At 41.8% G+C, this 22,562-nt stretch overlaps 1 protein-coding gene and 1 long non-coding RNA gene across 19 annotated transcripts in view; one reads left to right on the top strand and one right to left on the bottom strand.

Moving 5' to 3' along the window:
- CTNND1 (catenin delta 1) overlaps positions 1-9,503 on the top strand; it is a 52,443-nt gene extending 42,940 nt beyond the window's left edge. For 17 of the 18 annotated variants that reach the window (XM_069107656.1, XM_069107654.1, XM_069107647.1 and 14 more), the window contains 7 exons: positions 1,857-2,007; positions 2,326-2,518; positions 2,905-3,019; positions 3,628-3,715; positions 5,730-5,792; positions 6,397-6,497; positions 7,445-9,503. In XM_069107656.1, coding sequence (XP_068963757.1) covers positions 1,857-2,007; positions 2,326-2,518; positions 2,905-3,019; positions 3,628-3,715; positions 5,730-5,792; positions 6,397-6,497; positions 7,445-7,456 — 723 coding nt within the window. In that variant the 3' untranslated portion in view covers positions 7,457-9,503. The remainder of the gene's footprint in view (positions 1-1,856; positions 2,008-2,325; positions 2,519-2,904; positions 3,020-3,627; positions 3,716-5,729; positions 5,793-6,396; positions 6,498-7,444) is intronic. The other variant, XM_069107657.1, reaches the window with a different exon arrangement.
- Positions 8,566-10,196, bottom strand: LOC138176787 (uncharacterized). The gene is made up of 2 exons (XR_011172387.1): positions 9,239-10,196; positions 8,566-8,723 (listed from the first exon to the last, which is right to left on the bottom strand). It is a non-coding gene; the product is annotated as an uncharacterized lncRNA (long non-coding RNA).
- Positions 10,197-22,562: the final 12,366 nt, after the last annotated feature.

The raw sequence follows: 22,562 nt of genomic DNA, 5'->3' as shown, positions 1-22,562 counted from the left end.
CCTTTACTCTTGAATGAAGATAGCCCTTCGCCTTGCTGAAGCAAACGCATCTTCCCTCTAAACGTACCCTTAGTCCAATCCCTTCTGTCTTCTCAGGCAGGTTGCCTCCACTATTAGGCATCTCAACATGTTTAAAACAGAACTTCCCCCCAAAATTATCTCCTCTCTGAAATTTCCTATTACTGTAGAGGGTACCACCATCCTTCCAGGCACGTAGGCTTCCAGCCTTGGTGCTACACTTGACTTGTCTCTTGCTGTTACCCCACAAATCAGATCTGTTGCTAACACTTGTTTCCATCTTCACAACATGTCTCATTTATATCTCCTGCAGGTACTAGCCAGTACAGGCCCTTATCATCTCTTTTCCTGGACTATTATGTCTCTTTCTAGTTGAGCTCTCTGTTCCAAGTCTCTTCCCCCACACCACTTCTTTATTGTCATAATGGTCTTCCAGAAGCTCAGGTCTGGCTACGGTATCCCCTCTACTCAGTGACTGGTATTTACCGCTGGATGAGATGTGATATTCTCCCTTTAGCATTTAAAACCCTTCACAGTCTGGCCCTGCCCACCTTTCTAGTCTTCTTTCCTCCTCTTTATTCTGTCATCCATCCATTCTTTCCTACTTATTGTTCCTCTCACATGATCTCCATCTCATGATTCTAAGAGCTTGTAGTGGCTATTCCTGAGACCTGCAAGGCTTTTCCTCCTTCCATCTGATTTCTGAATTCCAGCTTCTTTTAAGACTCAGCTCAGAAGCAGCCTTCTGTGGAGGCTGTTCTTCTGAAATGACCTTCTGTGTACAGTACATGTGTTGTCTGTGTAGACAGTGCTTTGCATGTTGCCTCCTCTTTTAGAACATGAATTTCTGGGAGGCAGGGATGGTGTTTGCGTTGTTTTCCTTTCCTTGTGAACTCTGCTCTTAGAGTGCTGGTGCACTGGAAGTGCTTCATGATATTCCCTGACTGACTGACACCGCCTTCTTGGTTCTCTTATCTGGATGACCTCTCCGCAGCCTTGGTTTTTGCTGGTTCATCATTTGTGCCATGCTGCTTAAATGTGCTTATAACCGGTCTCATCCTGGGACTTCTACACACTCTCTGTTACTGCGACAGCTCTGGTGATCTGTCTCTCCTCAGATTACTCCCAGATAGTCCCACACCACTAGCTGCTTGTTGGACATTTTGAATGAGATGTTTTGTATATGTTTACAAAACAACTCATTATTTTCCCCTCCCTACCCACATCCTCCCCTTTCCAACTTCTATCATACTCTGAAGGCATCACCATCCTTCCAGTTATCCAGGTTCACAATATCAGTGTTCCTTTGTCTCCTCACTCTCATTTACCAAGTCTTGTTCCTGTCTCTTATCTTTCTGCTCACCCAGTTTTCATTTTAATTCAGATCCCCTTTACCTCTCACTTCGACTATTATAATAACCTTATTTGGTTTTCCTGCCTCAGACCTCTTCTCCTCAAATACATTATCCTCATAACCACTAGAAATGATTTTCCTAAAATTCAGGTATTACTGCCACTCCCCACCTACCCCCACTGTCCTTGCACTGGCCCCTTCTCAACCCTCCTCATTCCTGTGTCTTCAAGACTGAACTCAAAAGCGCCACCTTCTACGAAAGCTTCTCCTGATCGTTCCCAGTAGAAACTAGTCCATTCCTCCCAGAACTTCTGTATCCGTTTTGTTTATATTACATATATACGTATTATGTGTTTGACCTGTATCCTTGTTTTCTCCCCTGTTAGGATAAGAACTGTTTCATTGTTGTCTTTAGAGCTTAATGATTAGTTCCTGATACATAGTAGGTGCTTAATAAAATGCTTATTGATTTGATACCTTCTAGTATGGCCGGTATATCCGTTCAGCACTGCGCCAAGAGAAGGCACTCTCTGCCATAGCTGACCTTTTGACCAATGAGCATGAACGAGTGGTGAAAGCTGCATCTGGAGCTCTGCGGAATCTGGCTGTGGATGCACGAAATAAGGAACTGATTGGTGAGATGGGCCAGGGAGTCTTTGTTCCATGACTTGTGAAGGTGTGGCACTAAGTAAAGTGGGTTGTAGTATGGTAATCAATTTTTCTCAAAGAATGTAAGGCCTAATCCCACTACCTCAGGTCAACTTAATAAACCCATGGTACCTCTGGCTTCTCCCTTGCCCTTCTGCAGGAAGCCCCAGTTATAGAGGAACACAAAGATCATCCTAATTGGAACAATGTTTAACAGCTTCATATGGTTAATGTAGCTGAACATAGTTGTCTGGGGCCTTTTGAGATACGTTTTTCCTCACTTGTCTCTTTTTTCAATGTTCCAGGGAAGCATGCTATCCCCAACCTTGTAAAGAACCTGCCAAGTGGTCAGCAGGGCTCTTCCCGAAACTTTTCAGAGGATACCGTGGTCTCAGTTCTGAATACTATCAATGAAGTTATTGCAGAGAACTTGGAGGCTGCCAAGAAACTCCGAGAGACACAGGGCATTGAGAAGCTAGTGCTGATCAACAAGTCGGGGTTTGTCTTGACCTCCATTGCGAGAGAAGTTTCCTTTTCCTTTCATTCCTTAGCCATTCTCTGTGCCACCTTCAAACATCACCACCCCAGCAAACCCACCTTCTTCCCCCTTTTTCCTGCCTCCCCATTCACACAGCAGATTGAACTGTTCCATTTGCCAAAACCCAGTTAAAGGAAAATGCACCTTTTAAGGTAGATACAGATGTCATGGAGACCTTCATTCTTTAGTACTATTGTCAGGGACCAAATACTGGATTAAATCAATAAAACAGGCCTAACCATTGTGCATGTGTTCATATATTCTCTGCATTTTGAGAAGGGGAGGATTATGTTCTTTTCCTAGCTTCATGTCCAAGTACTGATTTGTCATCTCTTTCTCTTTGTAGTAATCGATCAGAAAAGGAGGTTCGTGCAGCAGCACTTGTCTTACAGACAGTCTGGGGGTACAAGGAACTTCGGAAGCCACTGGAGAAGGAAGGATGGAAAAAGTCAGACTTCCAGGTATTGAACATTCTAGAGACCGTGGCAGTTGCTTATACTTAATGCCTATTCTTCTTTCACTGTGTTCTTTTCCTCCCATTGCAGTGACTATTCTTCATTTAAGACTCCACCAGTAGTTTTAAAAGTAATTATTTTCTATAGCTCTTTGCAGAAGTTTCTCTTCATCGACTCCTTCTTCCCTTGAGAGAGAATATCATTCTCCATTTTTTTCATATTGTGGTAGCCATGAAAGTAACTAAACCCCAGTGTAACATTTCTACCATCAAACATTGTGTCTGTTATAGTAGAGGAAATGAAAAAATTGATTTAGTCCTGCTTTTTTACTTGCAGTTCACCAAAGTTATTTATTGCTCTGCAGATAAGAATTCCGTTTAGGTCACAGAAGTGGTCGTTGAAACTGTTTGATCAAATTATTTCTAGATACCATTATATCTCTGCCATTCTTATCCAGGTATCTTATTGTAATAGATAGTTGTTCTATTTGGTCTGCTAATTTCCCTACTTGTGATTTTTGATAAAGTTCACTTAGATTTAGGAATAGTGCTACAGAAGACATGATGGTACTATAAACTCAGAAGTTTACCTATGCATTGTATATTTGTCTCCAGGTCAATCTAAATAATGCTTCTCGGAGCCAAAGCAGCCAGTCTTATGATGATAGCACCCTCCCTCTTATTGACAGGAACCAAAAATCTGGTAAGATAAATAACACCACCACCACCCCCCTCCAATCTATTCATGCTGTTTTGCAGAGTGCTCTTTCATTAGAAAGTAGTACACCATTTTTCTGGGTAGTCTGGGCTGTCTTTATTCATTTTGTTGGCTGCTTCAGAACTGGAGCTTATGCAGAAGGTTGGGTGATTCCTAGACTAGAGAATTAGCTTGACACAAACATACATGTCTCCCTGGTGAATTACCCTCTTTATGAGGGAGAAGCTATCGGCTCTCATTGACATCTCTTAGTGACCCCGAAATGGTTTAACCATAGATGCATAAAACCCCTTTTCACTGGTGTGCTTCATGAACTAATGTGTTTCTTTTCTTGATTGGGAAACCTCTTAACCTAGGTTTTCTTATCCTTTACATGAATCCTTTTAAGCTGCAGTAAAGGCTATTTCTATGTGAATAAAAATGATGGTCAGTTGTGGTATAGCACTAGAAAAAAGGAGGAAACAAGATCTTCACTTCAAAACACACTCATCTTCGCTATTGATCAGAGATGCAAATTAAAACAACCTTGATACACAATCTCACATCATCAAATTGCTGAAAGTATAACTGAAAAAACTTTCTAGAATGATAAGGTTGTAAAGAAACATGTATATTCATTCATCATTGGTGGAATTTCAAACTTGCAGAAACTTGTGAAGAACCTAGAAATGCTCAGTAAAAAATAACAAAAATAGATTTTGACCCAATAATTCCGTTCTTGGGAGCATACCCTTAAGGTGTTGGATCTAAATGATTTCTGTATTAAAATAAGTTTTTTATTAGTCTTTTTTTCTCAACTGTAGTTTCCCTTATTAACCCTTCTCATCCTTCCAGAGAGCCATTCCATATAACAAATAGTATTTTTTAAAGACATAAGAGAAAAAAATGAATATAACTGATCAATACATCAAAAAAGTCTGGAAATATGTGCACTGCTTGTTGACCTCTAACCCCTGCAAAGGGATAAAGTGTGGGATTCTCATCTTTTCTTTTGAGACATGCTTGTTCTTTCTAATTTTGTAATATTCACTTTTTTGGTGTGGGCAGTCCTTTCTGTTTACACTGTTCCATAGTCATTGTTGATATTTTCTTGACTCTGCTTGCTTTACTCTGCACTGGTCATATAGATTTTTTTCAGCTTTCTCTCTCATTATCATGTTAGTTATTTTTATAGCACAGTACTATTCCATTATGTTCACATACCACACAGTATGTTTAGGCATTCTCCAATCAATAGATATTTACTTTCTTTCCAATTCTTTGCTATCTCAAAAAGTGCTGCTAAAATACTTTGGTGTGTATAGACTTTCTTACAAGTGGCCTCCTTGGGGCATAAGCCTAGAAATAGAATCTGGTTCAGAGAGTGGACATTTTAATTACTTTATTTGAATGATTCCAAATTGCTTTCCAGAATAGTAGCACTAATTCATAGTTCCACTTACAATGCATCAGTGTGACTGTCTTCTCACAATTTCTGCAACATTCTTGCCATTTTTTGTGATCTGTGCTAGTTTATAGAGTGTTAGGTAAAACCTCAGGGCTGGGTTGTTTTTTTTTTTTTTTTTTGGAGTGGGGAAGTCAAGGCAATTGGGGTTAAGTGACTTGCCTAAGGTCACACGGCTAGTAAGTGTCTGAGGTCACATTTGAACTCAGGACCTCCTGACTCCAGGGTCGGTGCTCTATTCACTATGCCACCTAGCTACTCCTCAGGGTTGTTTTGATTTGCATTTGTTTTATTAGTGGTTTGGATTATTATTTCAAGTGTTTAGTATTTTACGTTAGTTCCTTTGAGTACTGTTTTTATCTTTTGACCTGTTATTAATTGTTTATATATCTTGGATATCAATCTCTTAAAGAAACTTGATAGCCACTAAGAACATTTATATGGTTGTGTCAAGGTTCAATGTTAAGTTTTTACATTTAATTTAAAAAATGACAGCCAGAAATAAGGGTGTTCAAGTGTTTGGCTTTTGATGTACCAAACTTTGACTTTATTTAGATAAAAAACCTGACCGGGAGGAAATTCAGATGAGCAGCATGGGTCCAAATACCAAATCATCAGGTAAGATGCTTGTTTTTAACTCTCCCAAATAAGGAAAGCAGGTTCTTCTCAGGGTTGGGGGATGCTGTCTAGCTCTATACTCTTTTATTTCACCCTTTCTCCTCCCGGTTGATTTGACTATGGGGAACTTGACCTCCTAATTGTTAGTAATGTAAAGCTTAATCTAATTTGCTCAGTTTTTAAGACCATGACTGATTTCGTTCTCCCTGATCATTCTCATTTCCCATTTTTATTATAATGTGTACATCAAACCATGCCCTTCCTCGGTACCCCTGCTCATGTTCTCTTTGCTTGGCCAAATTATATTTATAAGAGGCTCTTCACGTTCCTTCTCCATGAAGTAATCTGTGACTTGCCCCTCACTGCTAACTACTGTCACATTGGTAGTCTATTATAAATGATTTAGAAAACAATGCAAGGTAGTATATAATAATAAAATAGAATAACTAAGTGTTAAACAAAGATAGTCGTATTTTCCCAAATATATTTTAAGCTCAATGGCAGAGACAGTCTGCATGTGTTTAGCATAGAACACATAGGCATGATAAGCATTCGATTAGGTACTAGCCGGGGATGTAACATCTGTGTGTGATTTTTCTGTCAGATAATTATGCCACATTGAATGAGAGGGGAGACCACAGTAGGACACTGGACCGATCTGGGGACCTGGGTGAAATGGAACCTTTGAAAGGAACACCCTTAATGGTAACTATTTCTTCTTCTTTTTTGGCTTTTTTGGAGGGGGGAATGTAGGGCAATTGGGGCTAAGTGACTTGCCCATGGTCACACAGCTAGTAAGTGTTAAGTGTCAGATTTGAACTCAGGTTGTCCTGACTCCAGGGCCAGTGCTCTATTCACTGTGCCACCTAACCGCCCCAATGGAAACTATTTCTTCAATCCTATATCCCCTTTAGTCTGAGTATGTTTTTTATTCCTCTAGGGAGGGTTTTTGTTTATTTTATAGCACGCTCACCAAACTCTTTGATTTAGTAAGCTCTTCAAGAAAAGAGAGCTGCTTTTATTTATTTTGAAGTTACTTGGACCCTCTGAGATATTGAAGATGAGGGAAAGATTACTGTAAGCACATTTTTGAGACTAACTCCACTTTCATCTGTTGATCTTCGTATCCCATATGCTTTCCCTCTTGTTTGCCTCTACCATTTTCTGAAAGTTCACCCCTCTCTTTCTGTTCTATTACTGCTTATTTCAGAAGTTGAAACCTGCTTAGGGTTTGGCAGACACTAACATGGTTTTCTGTCACTTCACTCTCAATACTAACAAATTGCATGTGTTTACAGCAGGAGGAGGAAGGGCAGGAATCACTGGAGGAAGAGTTGGTTGTGGATGATGAGGGGGACCAGTTGTCTTATCCCCCCATGGTATGTCCCTCAGCCACATGTGAGGTCCTTCTCAAATCAGGCCTTTGTGTGCCAGCAATGGATCAATCAAAGTGATTGAATTTGACCAAAGAATGACTCTGACCATAATGGGTCTTAGGGGATTCTGTGATGATCATGCCGCTGGGAGGCTGGGACATTCAGCTGGTGATCTGACTTTCCATTGTGTGCTACTTTCTTTTCTCCAGATTTACATCTTCTTGGCCGAATTTCACTACCAACCCTTTTAACTTCTTCTCTCTTTTTTTTCTACAGCAGAAGATTTAGCACCACTGTTTCAAGTTTCATCTGGGTTTATAATATATGTACTTTTATTTTTTGGTGGTGAAATGGACTGATGATTCTACCCCCTCCCTCGCTGGATTGTTGTGCCAACTGCCAGGCTGCCTCCTGCCCTATTAGCCCTATATGGGGTGCCTTCCTTTCCTCAACCCAGCCTCTTCCAATGATGCCTGCCCTTCCCTCCCTGACCCTGATTTCTCCTAAGGAGTCTGACTCAGTCACTTGCATAGGATGCCTCAATTTCTCCTGCCTTGAGAAACTGCTGCAGATTATTTTGTTTTTGCCAGCTATCCCTAGAGCTGCTGGTCCTATATGGAGGTTGGGAGAAAGTTTGGGATTCATCATCGAAAGCCACGGGAAGAATTAGAAGTTGGTTTCAGTGTATATGGTGTCTATCAAAGCTCTTGTGTTTTGACTGACTCTTCCTTTTTAAAACTTTTTTGGTGGGCAAGGAAATTTTTTTTTTAATGGGCAAGGAGTGAATTCTCCTATTCCTAATGGATATTTTGGTTTTGCAGCAAAGAATGTTGGTAACATTTGGCACATTCCATTTGGGGAAAGAGGCATCTCACCAAGGGATCCTTCAGAGTAGACCTTTCTTCCTGCGTGCCCAGGGCAGGGACCATCTAAAGACTTTTGACTCTTCACTCACTCACTGTTAGTGAGTAGCTGCCATCCCTTGTTGAATCTGTCTCTCCCCATCATTCCTCATCCTACCACAGATGTTATGGCCAAATCTGCTTCAGAAGTCTTAGGAAGGTGCATCAGGCCGTGCTGTGAAGGGAATGTTCTTGGGGGAGTGTGGAAGGTAAAAGAGGTCATGGAAAAAACAACCGTCAGCTCCTTTATCAAGCAGGGAGGCGAGTACACAAGGTGGTTGGTCTGAAGTTGAGGTGGGAAGCTTTCTTTCTTTCTTTTTCTTTCAGCCCCTTATCTTTCCCCTCCCCTTTTGCTTTACCCTGGGGTCGGTTGACCCAGACAAGGATTTTTATGTACATAGCTCCTGCCCTTCCTCCTTCTGTGCAGGGGGCTGCCCTGGCTTTGCCTCTCCCACGTGCCTTTGGCCTGGGGTGGTCCCCTCCCCCCCACGTGCCTTTCTTTGCCGAAGCAGCCTCATTTCCTATGATTTTGCAAATTAGATTTTGTTGCTTTCCCCATTGAAACTAAGGGGAGATCAAGTGACTGGCTCTTAGAGCCTAGAGGAACACAAATTATCCTTTTGGTCTGGGGGAGGATGACCCTTTATTTCCGCCTTAACAAATACCCAGCAGTGAAAGTTGGGATTTCCAGCAATAATCCTACTTGGATAAATCTTAAAATGTTGGGGGGGGGGGAGGGCAAGGGAAAGTTGTGAGACATGATCCCCAAATTTTAGCATCATGTCTGAAGGGTTTCTGGAAAGTCTAGGCTCTCTTCCATCCCTCTAGTTCAGTGCATTTGAACATGGTAGTGAAAAGAGTCAGCTGCTATGTCGTTTAAGTTTTTTTGTTTTGTTTTGTTTTTTAACCCTATCCCTCCCTCACTAAAATTCAAAGCCACATTCAATGCAACTGGAAGACCTCCCCAAGTGTTGATTGTTGGGCTGGGGTAGAAAGTGCCCAGCTGCCTTGCCCTAAAGCTTGGGTGCTCACTATTTCCTTCCCACCCCTTGCTGGTAGAGGGGAGCCTTTTGCTCTCCCGGTGACCCCAGGAGCGCACACACTGCACAGAGGGGAGTGGGTCCTCGCCTGAACTGGGTCTCCTTGTGGTCCCCTCTCCCTCCTCCACCTTTGTCTCTTTTCCTCTGGTGCTCTTTTGTTTTCTCGGTGGGGTTGTGGGTATCAGTACGGATATGGGTTTTGGGGACCTTTTTAAATTTTTTGTGTGACTATAAAACACTAAACACTCAATTCCAGAAGAACCAAAAATCCCACCTCCCCACCGAACACTACCATGGGACATGTCTTCTGCTCCATGCCCTTTTCTCTTTCTTGTTAACGCTTTTAAAAAAACAAATGAGTTTTTTATATAAATAAAATTTTTAAAGTGTGTATGTGAAAGAATTCAGAGTCATTGATTTGAGCCACGTGTCCGTATTTCCCTTATGCTTCAGGTGTTTCTCAGTGCTTTACATTATTCCCACTGCAGCTCTAGGTTGTGACAGAATTGCTGACAAAGCTTTGCTTTTTAGTCTTTGCAGTTTACCATGTCTGGATTGAATTAACCTAGGTGATCCTGCTTATACAATGCAATGAGTTCCTTAAAACCCATGTCAGAACAGTTACGTTTTTCAGTTTGAAAGTGTTTAGACTCCTTTAGTTAGTTATGTTCAAATAAAGGGATGAGGCATCAGGAAATGCAAGATAACAATACAGAGGCCTACCTGCGCCTTTCTTAGTAGACCACTTTAAGGGAATAACTAACTCGGTGTTTGTTACTGTCACCTTCCTGTGGTCATGACTGAGCAATAGGAAGTTTCTCTTCCGTAAGGCTATGAGTAGGGTTCTAGCTGTTTCACTTTTGTGTTAGTGGGAAAAGGGAGAATAGTGGCAGTGGCTGGCCGACCATTTTCTCCAGTTTTTGGTAGAGAAGATATTTAAAGGAGACAAAAGGCTAGGAGCCTAGGACAGAGCTGAGGGAAGAGATAGACCCAAGTTCTCCGAGAAGTATAAAGTAAAGTGTTTCCAAAGAAGCTGAGGCGCCAGTCCCTTGGTTAAATCTGAAAAGCTATTGATGAATCAGGATGTGAGATAGGCCAGCTTTGCTTGGATCTCTAAAAGGCATTTTCAAATGTGACATGCTGTTGGGTAAATTATGAAGCTTTTATTGGGAAAACTTAAGTCCAAGACCATTATCTTAGATTAAAGACAAAAATCCAAGATCCCAAATCTAGCACAACTCATTACTGCGAGCTTGTGCTATATTTGAGCTAACATTTGGGTAAAGAATAGTAACTTCAGTGATAGCTTCAGCAGCTAAAAGGAAATGAAAAAATGAATCGATTCTCCTGTAAATCTGACATACTGTCCTAACTCTGAGATGCTTTAGCAAATGCTTGCTGTTTGAATGGAATTTATGCAGAGGTCTTCAGAGAAGAGCTACAAGTGTTACTTCTTGGGACCTTAATATAAAACTAAAAACTGCAGTGTGAATTTACCAAGATGCGTTCTATACATTTATTATCATTTATAGGATCAAAACTATGGAGTTGGAAGGGACCTCAGGCCATCTAGGCAGTCCCTTCATGTTACAGATGAGCAAACAGCAAAGTGGCCCAAGGTCACACCAGTGGTAAACATTAGTGGGATTTGGACTCCCTGTCCTTTAACCATAGAGGTAATACTTTTTTTTTTTTTTGGAGGGGTTATTAATTGGAGTTAAGTGACTTGCCCAAGGTCGCACAGCTAGTAGCATGTCAGGTGTCTGGGGTCGTATTTGAACTCTGGTACTCCAGACTCCAGGACTGGTGCTCTATTCACTATGCCAAGAAGCAATACTCAAGTATACTGTAACACGTGCTTTCGCAAAAAGCAATGAGATAAGCAAAATCACGTAATACCCCAGGGCTTCTGGGGGAAAATGTTCACTCAAAAAAATTTCACCAGTGACACATTTTTTTAAAAGACAGTACTTAATAAGAAAGTATAACAGTTCTATCCGTACAATGGTCAAGAAATAAATGTTATAAATACCTGAGGCTTTGTGCTGCCGCTCATCTTTGTCCTGGTTCCACCATGGTGGAAAGTTGAGGGTAGGCCCCCAGACCTCTGCCCACTGTTAAGCTAGGTTTCTAGGGTCCCTGCAAACTTGGCTCTCCATGGCCTTGCCTTCATATATTCCTACGAAATGTTGCCCATGAATGTGTAAACGCAATCAGATGGTATAGTATATGTAATAACGGCATTTTATTACAATTGTATATAACATAAATAAGGCATTTTCCTTTGACAAAGACCTAAAGTTTGCTTATGGAAGTAGATAGCAGAAATGGTAAAATTTTCAGCATTCTTGATGTTTCAGAAGAAAACAGTTATAAATAAGCTCATGCTCAAAATAGATGCTCAATTATGTTGGAATAAACTCAAATTTTCAAAATTAGCATTATAACCAAACTGACTATTTCCCTCTATAGTGTTAAATTTGTAACAAGGCTTGACTCAAATTGGTCATCCTTATGTTATCTGGATTTTTATTATGAGAATTCTCTTATTTTATTCTGTTATTGTTTAGTCATTTTCAGTCAGGTTCTTCATGATCCCATTTCATGTTTTCTTAGCAAAGATATGGGATTCGGTTTGCCATTTCCTTCTGCAGCTTATTTTACAGATAAGGAAACTAAGGCATGCAGAATTAAGTGACTTGGCTTAGGGTCACACAGTTAGTGTCTAAGGTCATATTTGAGCTCAAGAAGCTGAGTCTTGTCTCCAGGCCTAGCATTTTATCCATTGCACTATCTAGTTGCCCAATAGCATGAGCTAAAGGATTTCTGAGTTTCCCTAGGCCTGAGGGTCCACTGTGCCTTCCTAGTGAAATAATGGTTATCATTTATATGTCAGCTTCAGTTTACAAACTCTTTTTGTTGGCTCATTTAATCCTCACAGCAGTCGACAGGTAAGTATTACTGTCCTTATTTTACAGATAAGGAAACTAAAACTAAGGTAGTTGTGGTTAAATGACTTGGCTTTGGTCCACCCAACTTGGCCGTTTTGAGCTCGGGTCGAGTAGCATTTGATGGAAAAATGCCTGCCATTGGCCACACCACAAAAAAGAACAGTAACCTGATCAGTATAGAATTCATTCAACTCATTTGACCACAGTTTGGTTGATTGGCCTGTAAATGGGTCAATACAGAAGAAAAAATGTTTAGGTTAGGCTAATGTCCTTGATCCCCATTTATTCCTTCCTCTCTAACCCTTTTCTTCTTTTTAGTCTTCAACATTCACTTCCACAAGATTTTGGGTTCCAAATTTTCTCCCAGTCCCACCCTAGGATGGTGTGTGTTCTGGTTAACTCCACACACACACACACACACATGTTAGATTTCTATAACACATTCCCTCTGTATCTTGTTTCCCAGTTGCTTGTAAAAAGTTTTTAGCATTCATTTGTAAAACTTGAGTTCCAAAGTCTCTCCCTCCCTCCCTACCCACTCTCATTGAGAAGTCAAGCAATTAGATATAGGTCTAACCCCTCCCAGTTTTCCACCTCTGAGATCCATGTTTTGAGGCTATTTACAATAGTCTAGATGTGAGTTAATAAGGACAAACCTATGCCAGGGTGATAGCAGTCAGGAGAGAGATGGAACCCCCCAATGGATTACTGTTAGCATCATTTTTAGAAGTCGTCTAATCCGACCTGAAATGTGGTGCTGTCTAGCTGCTCATGAGACCACACATTGGGTATGAGGATAAGGGACAACTGCATCAAAGCTTTGTGCCTGGTTGATATAACTTTGGGGTGGCAGATTTTTTGAGGGGTGTAAGGTGATCAGTTTTGGACATGTTTTAGAGGCTGACAGGACTTTGAGGTGGAAATAAGCTATAGGCAGCAAGGGATGGGATTGGAGTTCAAGAGAGATTGGGACCAGAAGAATGGGTTTGGACACTATCTCTATGTGTTAACTGAAATCTTTATGAAGAGGCCAGAGTTGCCAGAAAACTCACAAACGAGGGAAAATGATCCAAGGAAGGTGACAGTGACCCAGAACAAGTGTACGCTGGAAAAAATGAGTGATCAAAAGTTTTCCAGATAAGCCAAGTATATACTCAATTTGTAAAGAATAACACTGGTTTGATCCTTTATATGTTTTTCTTTCAGTGCTTTTATTGCCCTTAATTCTTTTCATTGAAAGCTTTTTATTTCTTTATCCTCACCTGCTTGTCCTCTCTCAAGTAATAACAATGGGTTTCTATGGCCAAAGAATGACAACATAGATAAAAATCCTGCAGTATGAAGAGGTGTTAGGAATGAAGGGGAGACTTCTACCAATGAGAAAGGCTAAAGGCATTAACGTATTATGAAATACATAAGCAAGTCATCAGTATTTGAGAATGCCTACTGCATTTTCCTCCTCAACATTGCAATCTTTTAAACAGGTGCATGCAACTCTGATGGTAGGGTGTGTGTGTGTGTGTATGAAGATAAGCCACTAAGTACTTGTTAAGTTCCTACTATGTACATACAGGGTATGTAATATGTACAGGGCAAATTGGATGAATCATAGACGAGATAGGCTTGAGGCTGGGGGGAGAGAAGCTGGGAAAAGCCTCCTGTGAAAGGTAAGATTTAGAGTGAGACTTTAAGTAGCCAGGAGACGAGATGAGGGAGAGTATTCTAGTTACCAGAGACAGCTAGTGAAAGCGCAGTCGGGAGATGGAAAGCCTGGTGCTAGGAACAGCAAGGAGGCCAGTGTCACTGGATTATTGTGTGCTTCAAGGGGAATGGCAAATAAGAGCATTGAAAAGATGAGAAGAGGCAAGGTCTTGAAGGGCTTTGAAAGAAAAACATTTCTATTTATCCTGTGAGTGATAGCAACTAGACCTACAATTCAGGAAGAGTGACTTCGAAAAAAAATGTTAAATGTAGGATGGCCTGGAATAGAAAGATTTGAGGCAGGGAGGCCGACTAGAAGGCTATTTACTACAGTCTAGGTGTGAGGTAATAAACACAACCTACACCAGGGTGGGGGCTGGGTCAGGAGAAAGATGGGAGCATATATGAGAGATACCATGGACGTGTAATCAAGGGTTGGCAACGGCTTGGATATGAGGGATGAGAGGAGTTAGGGATGACAGCTAGAGTTTGAGCAGTGCTGGAGAAACTAGGAAGAGGAGAGCATTTGAAGAGAAATTATGAGGTCGGTTTTGGACATCTCAAGTGTGCAATGATGGGTTAAAAAAGAAGTCAGATGGGAAATGAGATCAGGGGTGATGAAAAAGCCAACATTAAGTACTTAACTTTGGGCCAGACACCATGCTAAAGGCAGGAGAACTTACGTTCTAATAGGGAAAGGCTACAAATAAGAGGAAGCTAAAAGGGCGGTAAAAGAATGTTCCAGACTAAAAAGGCAGCTGAGAAGAGGTGGGAAAGCCATTAGGACAAGGGACAAACTCCCGTTTGGCGTTTAAAGCCTTTCCCAATCTGTCTCCATCCCACCTTTCCAGGTTTGCTGCACTCCTAGCCAAACGGGCCCGCCTTATGTTGCTGATACGTGACCTTCCATCCTCCATCTCTGTGCTTTTGTACAGATTCCTTCATGCTTAAAATGCGCACTTTTCCTGTTGTTTAGTCACATCCCTCTCTTTGTAACCCCATGAACCCTAGCCATCGATGGGGTTTTCCCGGTAGAGGTACTGCAATGGCTTGCCATTAGTAGATCCTTTTGTTGGGTCGTCAGAGGGTAAGTGACTTGAGCAGGGTTACATTGCTAGCATGTGTCTGAGGCTGGATTTGCAGTCAGCTCCTCCGGACTCCAGGCCCCCTAGGCTCTTCACTGAGCCACCAACTGCTTCCTCCTACCCTCTGATTTTGAGAATTCCTAGTTTCCTTCAAAGCACAGCTTGTGTCATCCCCTATAGGAAGATTCATAACTCCCCAAAGTAACTTGTCTGCGAGAAGCTACTTAGAAATTAAGTGTAAGATTGTATATGATGTACATGTTCACTCCACAGCCCACCCCCACTACAAAGAACAAGCTCTTGGAGAATAGGCTCTGTTTACTGGGGTCCTTAACCTGTGGTCTATACATTAAAATACATCTGCTTCTATATAGTTATAAGTATTTCAATATGATTGTCATCCCTTATATTTCTGTGGTTTTGATTTCATGCATTTAAAAATAATATTCTGAGAAGGGGTTCAGAGGCTTCACCAGACTGACTACTATCAAAGGGGTTTATAATACAAGAAGGATAAGCAGCCCTTGATCTTGAGCTTAGTACAGTGTCTAGTACATAACATACAGATATAAATTCTTGTTGAATGAATTGAAGTTGTTCAAACACGAAATGCCAGTTGTGGGTGGTAGTAAAAACTAGGGATTAAGGACTTCTCTCACCCTGTCTGAGAAATCAGATAATCAGAACTGGAAGTTGGAAGGAACCATAGAAATTATATAGTCTGACCTTTTTATTTTACAGGCATGGAAATTGAGGCCTGAAGTGGTAAAGTGACAAAGGTAGCCTATAATTCTTATTGGAGGAGCTAAGGTTGGTGGATTGATTGAGCTCAGGAGTTCTGAGCTATCATTGGACTAAAGCTAATCCTATGACCCCACCAAATATAGAGGGCAAGGCAAAGTTTGGGTGCACTAACCCAGGTTAGAAACAGAAGATCTAAACTTCAAACCAGTCAGGAGTGGAACTGGGCCTGTGAGTGGTCACTACATCAATGGCCTGGAAACCCAGTCTCAAAAAAACCAAAATCAAACCCATATCCAATCACATAATTGTCTCAGGGAATGCTTTCCAGGTATGGGAGACAGACTATGCAAAGGCACAGAGATGAAGGATGGAAGGTCATGTACAAGGAACAGAAACAGACCAATTTGTGAAGAAGTGTAATGTGTGATAAGCTTGAAAGTCAGATTACGTAGGCTTGGCAGGTCCCATCCACGGTGGGATTTCTGGTTCTTGCTGAGCTGCAACTGTAACCTAATTATTACCCACGTGTCTTCCCCAGAGTGGAGTCATCCACATTCTCACCTCCTAGATTCAACCTATGACCAAGAGCATGCAATGCAAGACAATTAATTGCCCAAGGTTGAGAGAGAGTGTGTGGCCTTGGAATAGAAACAGAATGGCTGAGCTGGAGGCGATCTTGGAAATGATTTAGTCCAACCCCCTCATCATCCTGTCTTCTGCATTTATTGTGTCACTAGTAGACAAAGGTGATGCCCTCATCGACTTTTCATATTGTCTTTTGTAAAGCATATTTCTCTCCCCAATTGCAGGGAGAAGTTGTATAGGGTTTCCTAAATTCAAGGAATGGGAGTTTAGGCAAATTTAAGCTTAATATAGGGGGAAAACTTCATAAGATCAGAGCTGTTTAAAAATGGAATCAGCCACCTATAAAGGTAGTTGGCTTCCCCTCACCCAAGGTCTTCCAAGCAAAGGCTTGATGGTCCTTTGTCTGGGATGTTGTAGAAAAGATTCTTGTCCATAGAGCCTTAATCTGAGGGCCTTTGAGACCCTGTCCTACTCAGACTCTGAGTCTATGTCCTGTTGGAGGCATATTTAAAGTTTCTGTGTTGACTTCTCCTTTCTCCTCCCCCTCCATCTCACCCCTTTGAAATTTATTAACCTAGTTAAGGAAATGTTTTTCTTTCTATGCTCCCTTTGACTATTCTTATTTAAATTACAGTCTAAAAATCAAAATTTCTGCTGTTAGAACCAGACAGGTGGGATTGTTATCCTCTATGGGCTGGCTCTTGCTGACCTTGTCAGTCTGTTTCAATAATGCATCTCACATGCTAAACTGTAGGGCCTCATATAGTACTTGCCCAGTTCTTTCTGCCTTTGCTCACACTATTCCCTGTGCCTGAAAATGCCCCAAATATACACATGGACTATTCATTTCAGCCTTTTGATTGTGTGTGTGTGTGTGTGTGTGTATGTGTGTGAGTCTGTCCTTCAAGATCCAGCTCCAATGTCACCTCCTTCATAAGGTTTGTGCTGATTTCTATTCCTCCTTTCTTCCTCTTTGGAGCTAATCTGATCATAGAACCTGAGTTGGAAGGGACTTCAGGGGCCACCAAGTCCAGTCCAAACTGTCATCCATCCAACTTTGGCTTGAAAATCTCATTTGGCAGCCCATTATATTTTTGGGTAACTGTTGAGAAGTAAATCTAAATAGGCCTTTTTGTAACTCTTACCCATTGCTTCCAGTCCAGTTCTCTGCTCTTCTCAGCTTTTGCTGAGCCAAAAGAAGGACCCTTTCTTCCTCTAGACACTTGAAGATGGCTCTAATGGCCAATACTCCCCACTCCTCCTCCCCTTCCCTCCATGCCAAGCTTTTTTTTCTTCTATCTAATCATCCCTAATTCCTTCAATCAATCGAAAGGCAGTTAAGTGCCTACTATGTGTCAGGAGATGTACAGGCACTGGGCATACAAAGACAGATATGGAACAGGTCCTATTCTTAAGCTTACATTCTATCAGGGAGAAAATATGTACATATATATTTTATATATACTTTTATATATATTATATACGATATAAGTAATGTAGTAAGGGAACCTCACCTGTAGTAACAAATAGCAGAGCGGGACAGAGGAATCCAGGAGAGCACATAACTGGCCTCTCCTCCCTCTAGGCTTTTGGATCACTAATCTCTTTTGATTGATTGGAGGTCATATTCAATGGCCCAAGATGGCACTACCTTACTAGTAAAACAATTGCCTGCTCATCATAAACTCCAGGGGCTCCTTATTACTCTAAGACTATATATCAGCTCCTGGCCCTAACCTGTCTTTCCTTCCTCCTCATACACTCCCTTTCCTGTATTGTACAATCTAATAAAAGTGACCTTCTTTCTGTTTCTCCCATATAGCGTTTTATCTCATTTCTCCACGTCCTTCTGGTTTTCCCCCATGCTGGAGTTCACTCCCTCTTCACCACTGCCTCAGACAACCCCTCTTCTTTGTAAGACCTTTCCCGGGACTTGGCTGCACCCCCAACTGCCGGTGTCCTCCCTCCCTAATTACACTGTATGTTTTTTTTCTATTACATAATTTTCTCTGCATGCATCTCACCCTATAGACTAGGAACTTGAGAATTGGAATTGTTTCAGTCTTTGTTTTTGTATCCCTAGCACCTGGCAAACGCTCGCTTGGCACATAGTAAGTGCTTAATAAAGGTTTATTGATTGATTGGGAAGGGAAAGAGGGCAGGATAATAAGGGATGGAGATATTGGGATCAAGATTGTCAGTACACATATTCCTCCTGGTCTCCCATATTATTTTTATACTTTCGAGTTTTTTGAATTTGAGCCACCAGCCAGGTATGTTCCCTGAGAACAATTAACTAAAACATCTTAAAAGTGATGGCCATCCATGCTATAGGCAACTTTACACTTCTCTAATTTATACTTGCTTGAACAAAAGGGAAGAATCGGTACTCTGATGGTTCCCTAATCAGGTATCATCTTGGCCCATTGAATTTGACCTCCAGTCAATCAACCAGCGTTTATTAAGGGCTGAGTATGTACCAGGCACTGGACTAGGCCTGGGAATATAAAGAAAAAGAAAGAAACTGCCCCTACTCCAAAGGCACCCATAAAATACTCTGCCACCTACATTTCACTTAGGTAGTTGGGAAAGATGTCGAGAAATATTAAGGTAGGACCAAAGAGCTCACCTTGGCTCTCCTCAGTTAAAAAGGTGCTCAGGTCACCTGCTTGGGATGGGTGGGGGAAGTGATAAAGAGAGCCAGACACTTCCTAAGTGGTTGTTGAATTTGTTGAATTGGAAATTGCCCAGTTAGTCATTTAACTGCCAACTTCTGGGTTTTCCCATCTGAGTCCTTGTTGACCTCTTCCCTTTTCACTATGCTGCTTCCAGTTGTCCTTAGAACAATCATTCTTCATTCTGAAACTTCTGTGGTGGTGGTGGTTGGTCCTTCGTTCTTGAAGAGAACCATGACATCAGGAAAGGGGTCACCTATTGCTTCAAAGATAAAATACATCCTCCTGTGTTTGAGTTTTAAAATCCTCTACACCTTGACCCCCAACCTATCTTTTTTTTTTTTTTTGCCTTTTGGAGGGCAATTGGGGTTAAGTAACTTGCCCAAGGTTACACGGCTAGTTTTTTGTGTGGGTGTTAAGTGTCTGAGACTGGAACCGAATTCAGGTCCTCTCAACTCCCAGGCCGGTGCTTTTACTCACTGTGCCACCTAGCCACCCCTCCCAACCTATCTTTTAAGGCATATTCTATATCATTCCCCTTTGTTCACTTTATGGTCCAGCCAAACTAGCCTTCCCTCTGAGACTCACACTCAGTATTGCACCTGTCTGCCCTGCTTAGAATGTGCTTCTGCCTCATGGAATCCTTCTCTTCCTTTAGGGCATTGCTCAAGCATCACCTTCTACACAAGGCCTTTCCTCTTCTGAGCAGCTTGTGCCCTTCCCCCCTTTCGTTGTTGTTATTGTTCAGTTGTCTTCAGTCCTGTCTGACTCTGTCATCCCATTTGGGGTTTTCTTGGCAAAGATACTGGAGTGGTTTGCCATTTGCTTCTCCAGATTATTTGACAGATGAGGAAACTGAGGCAAACAGGGCTAAGTGACTTGCCCAGGATCACATAGCTAGTAAGTGTCAGAAGTCAGATTTGAACTCAGGAAAGTTGAGTCTACCTCACTCCAGACCTAGTTGAGTCTACCTCTCTCCATTGAACCACCTAGCTGCCTTCCCCTCCCTCCCTAACTACCTTGAGTTGAAAGATTTTGTATTTATTCTGTATATACTTTTCTATGTATGTGTTGTCTTTCCAGATGAAATGTAAATTCCTTGAGGGCAGAGTTGTTTTTTTTCTTTTTGCCTTTATAGTCCCAGTGCCTGGTAGGTAGCAAGCACTTAAAAACAATACAAGGACCTCCTTGATTTTACAGATGAGTAAACTGAGACCCAGAAAGGAGAGCAGCCTTACCCTAGGTTACACGAGTGATATAGTTAGTGCATGACTGAGCATGGGTCCCAACTCAGCTCTTTTGATTTCTAATTTAGCACTGCTTCTACCATACCCAGCTGTCTTCCTTTTGTGATGGTTCTTAAGCTGTTCAACATTCACAGTGTGATGTCTGCTAGATTAAATGCATTCATCTCCCTCGCCAGCCACCCTCCCCACCACTCTGTGATCTTCTGACTTGTCTTCAAAACTTCAGACTCAGTGCAAAGGAGAAATGGGTTAGGTGGAGACCAGCTTCTCAGGAAATGTAATAGGGCTTTTTGTTACCACTGACATTTTTAACAAAATTGATTGCACTATTTTTGAACCAGTAATCTATGGTTTTTTTAGTTGAGATACAGAGATTCTGTATCATTTTCATTGTTGTAGTTACTGTGTATATATTTTTTTCTTGTCTTTCCTTTGCTCTGAACCATTTCATGTAGATCTATTTTTACTGTGCTATCATAAAGAAGCTTATATTCTAGTGGGGTCAGCTAATGAGAAACAATGAAGTAGAGTGAACAGAGAAGTGAATTTGGATTGGAGAGGGCCGGGACTCAAATTTAGCCCCAGACATTCATTAGCGCTATGATCCTCAGTTTCCCCATCTGTAAAATGGGGATAATAACAGCACCCAGCCTCATAGGTTTGTTGGGAGACTTAAATAAGTGTATGCAAAATGCTTTATCAACCTTGGCCCACACTTCACAAGTGGATGCCAATGCAGGGTTTTCTTGCAGGTGTGATTTTTGGGGCTGCATTATCATTTCCCATAGAAGTAGCTGAGAACATGAGGTTCCGTCTCAGGACACGTAGGCATCTTGTGCATTGTATCTTCTCTTCTGCATAACAGCGTCACCTCACTCCCTGACAACCAGTTTGAGGGCATCTTAGTTTGGAAATAAAGAAGGCTCCCTTCCACAGTGGTCTCCTGCCTAGGTCTTCTACTTCAGTCTGAAGCCATTTACCGAAATGCTCCAAACCCCTGCAGAGCTAAGGGTCAGCTGACTGGGAAGAGACCTGAGCCTGCAATAAACCCAAGGGCAGTTACTGATTTTGAACATCCCTTAGAGCTAGAGGCTGGACTTGTACTTTCACTGATACTGGGTACTCTGATGAGGAGACTCCTTTTACAATCCAAGTTCTAGCCTTCTCTGAAATTTAGTCTTAAAGAATGAACTGCCCAGGTCATTGAGGGGTGAACCTACTTACTCAGGGTCTCAGCCAGTGTGCGTCAGAGGTAGAATTGGAATCATCACTTTCTTGCTGAGACCAGCTATCTATCAAATGTCTCTTATCACTTCTTACAATAATTGCTGGATAACTCTTTTTCTCCTAGTACGTGCCAATGTGGGGGAATGGCAGCCGCTCCCCAACAAGGTCAAAGGTTTAGCTACTTCTCAGAGAATACTGAGGGGCAATGTGACTGATTGCCAACTTAGAATAGATAAAATATCATAAAGGAAGTGTGTGACCATAGGTCAGGCCCTGCTCTGGTTCAAGGTAACCCCCTTTGATAACAACAGAAGGCCTTGAAGTGAGAATTGGTGCTTAGAACACTCTAATTGCCTCTTTCAACTTTTGTCACTCAGGGTAAGGTGCCTGAGACCTGGTCATCTAGGTCAACTTCTTGATGGGTCAGTGACCTGTCAGTCTGGGGTATCTAGGTGAGTCAGTCTCCTGTTGGGTCAGTGTGAGCTGCAGCTCCCCCCCTAACCTGAATACCAAATCACTTTTTCTGCAGATCTGTGGAGGGGATGAATCACTATGACTTCTCACCATGGCTGTAAAACACCCTCAAACACAGTTCCTGTTTGGGAAAGGACAGCCTGGCTTTTGTTTACTCTTGTTTAACTTTTGGAGACAACTCTAGGTGTGTCCCAGTGGGAGGGGGTTGGGACAGATAGGACTTAATTGGGGCAGAGCAGCTGATCACCTTGGATTTACAAAGCCATAAACTTGAGTGCAGACACACAGGCAGACAGGCAGGACATACTGTCACTTATTTTTAAATTTCGATTTTTATTGTTATCCTTTATGTGACATCACCTTTATTTTTGAATTTTCTCCTACCCCTCCAGCTCCTTCCCTACACAATAAACCATGCATTGTAATAAATAACAAGGGAAGGGTAAGATAATGAAAAAAAAAAAGTTTCAGTAAAACTAGCCAGCATGCCAACGACTCTGCCAGCTCTCTATCGACTATCTCCCAATCTCTCATATCTTATATCTCATCTGTCTGACTCTCCTCTCTCTCTCTGTCTCTCTCTCTCTGTCTCTCTCTCTGTCTCTCTCTGTGTCTCTCTCTCTCTCTCTCTGTCTCTCTGTCTCTCTGTCTCTGTGTCTCTCTCTCTCTCTCTCTCTGTCTCTCTGTCTCTGTCTCTCTCTGTGTCTCTCTCTCTATCTCTCTCTGTCTCTCTGTCTCTCTCTGTCTCTGTGTCTCTCTCTCT

Source organism: Petaurus breviceps, unplaced genomic scaffold (assembly GCF_028583685.1).
Source record: "Petaurus breviceps papuanus isolate PSGF00001 unplaced genomic scaffold, PetGlider_PUasm1.0 90195, whole genome shotgun sequence".
Taxonomy (NCBI): domain Eukaryota; kingdom Metazoa; phylum Chordata; class Mammalia; order Diprotodontia; family Petauridae; genus Petaurus; species Petaurus breviceps.
This window is presented reverse-complemented; position numbering and strand designations above follow the sequence as displayed.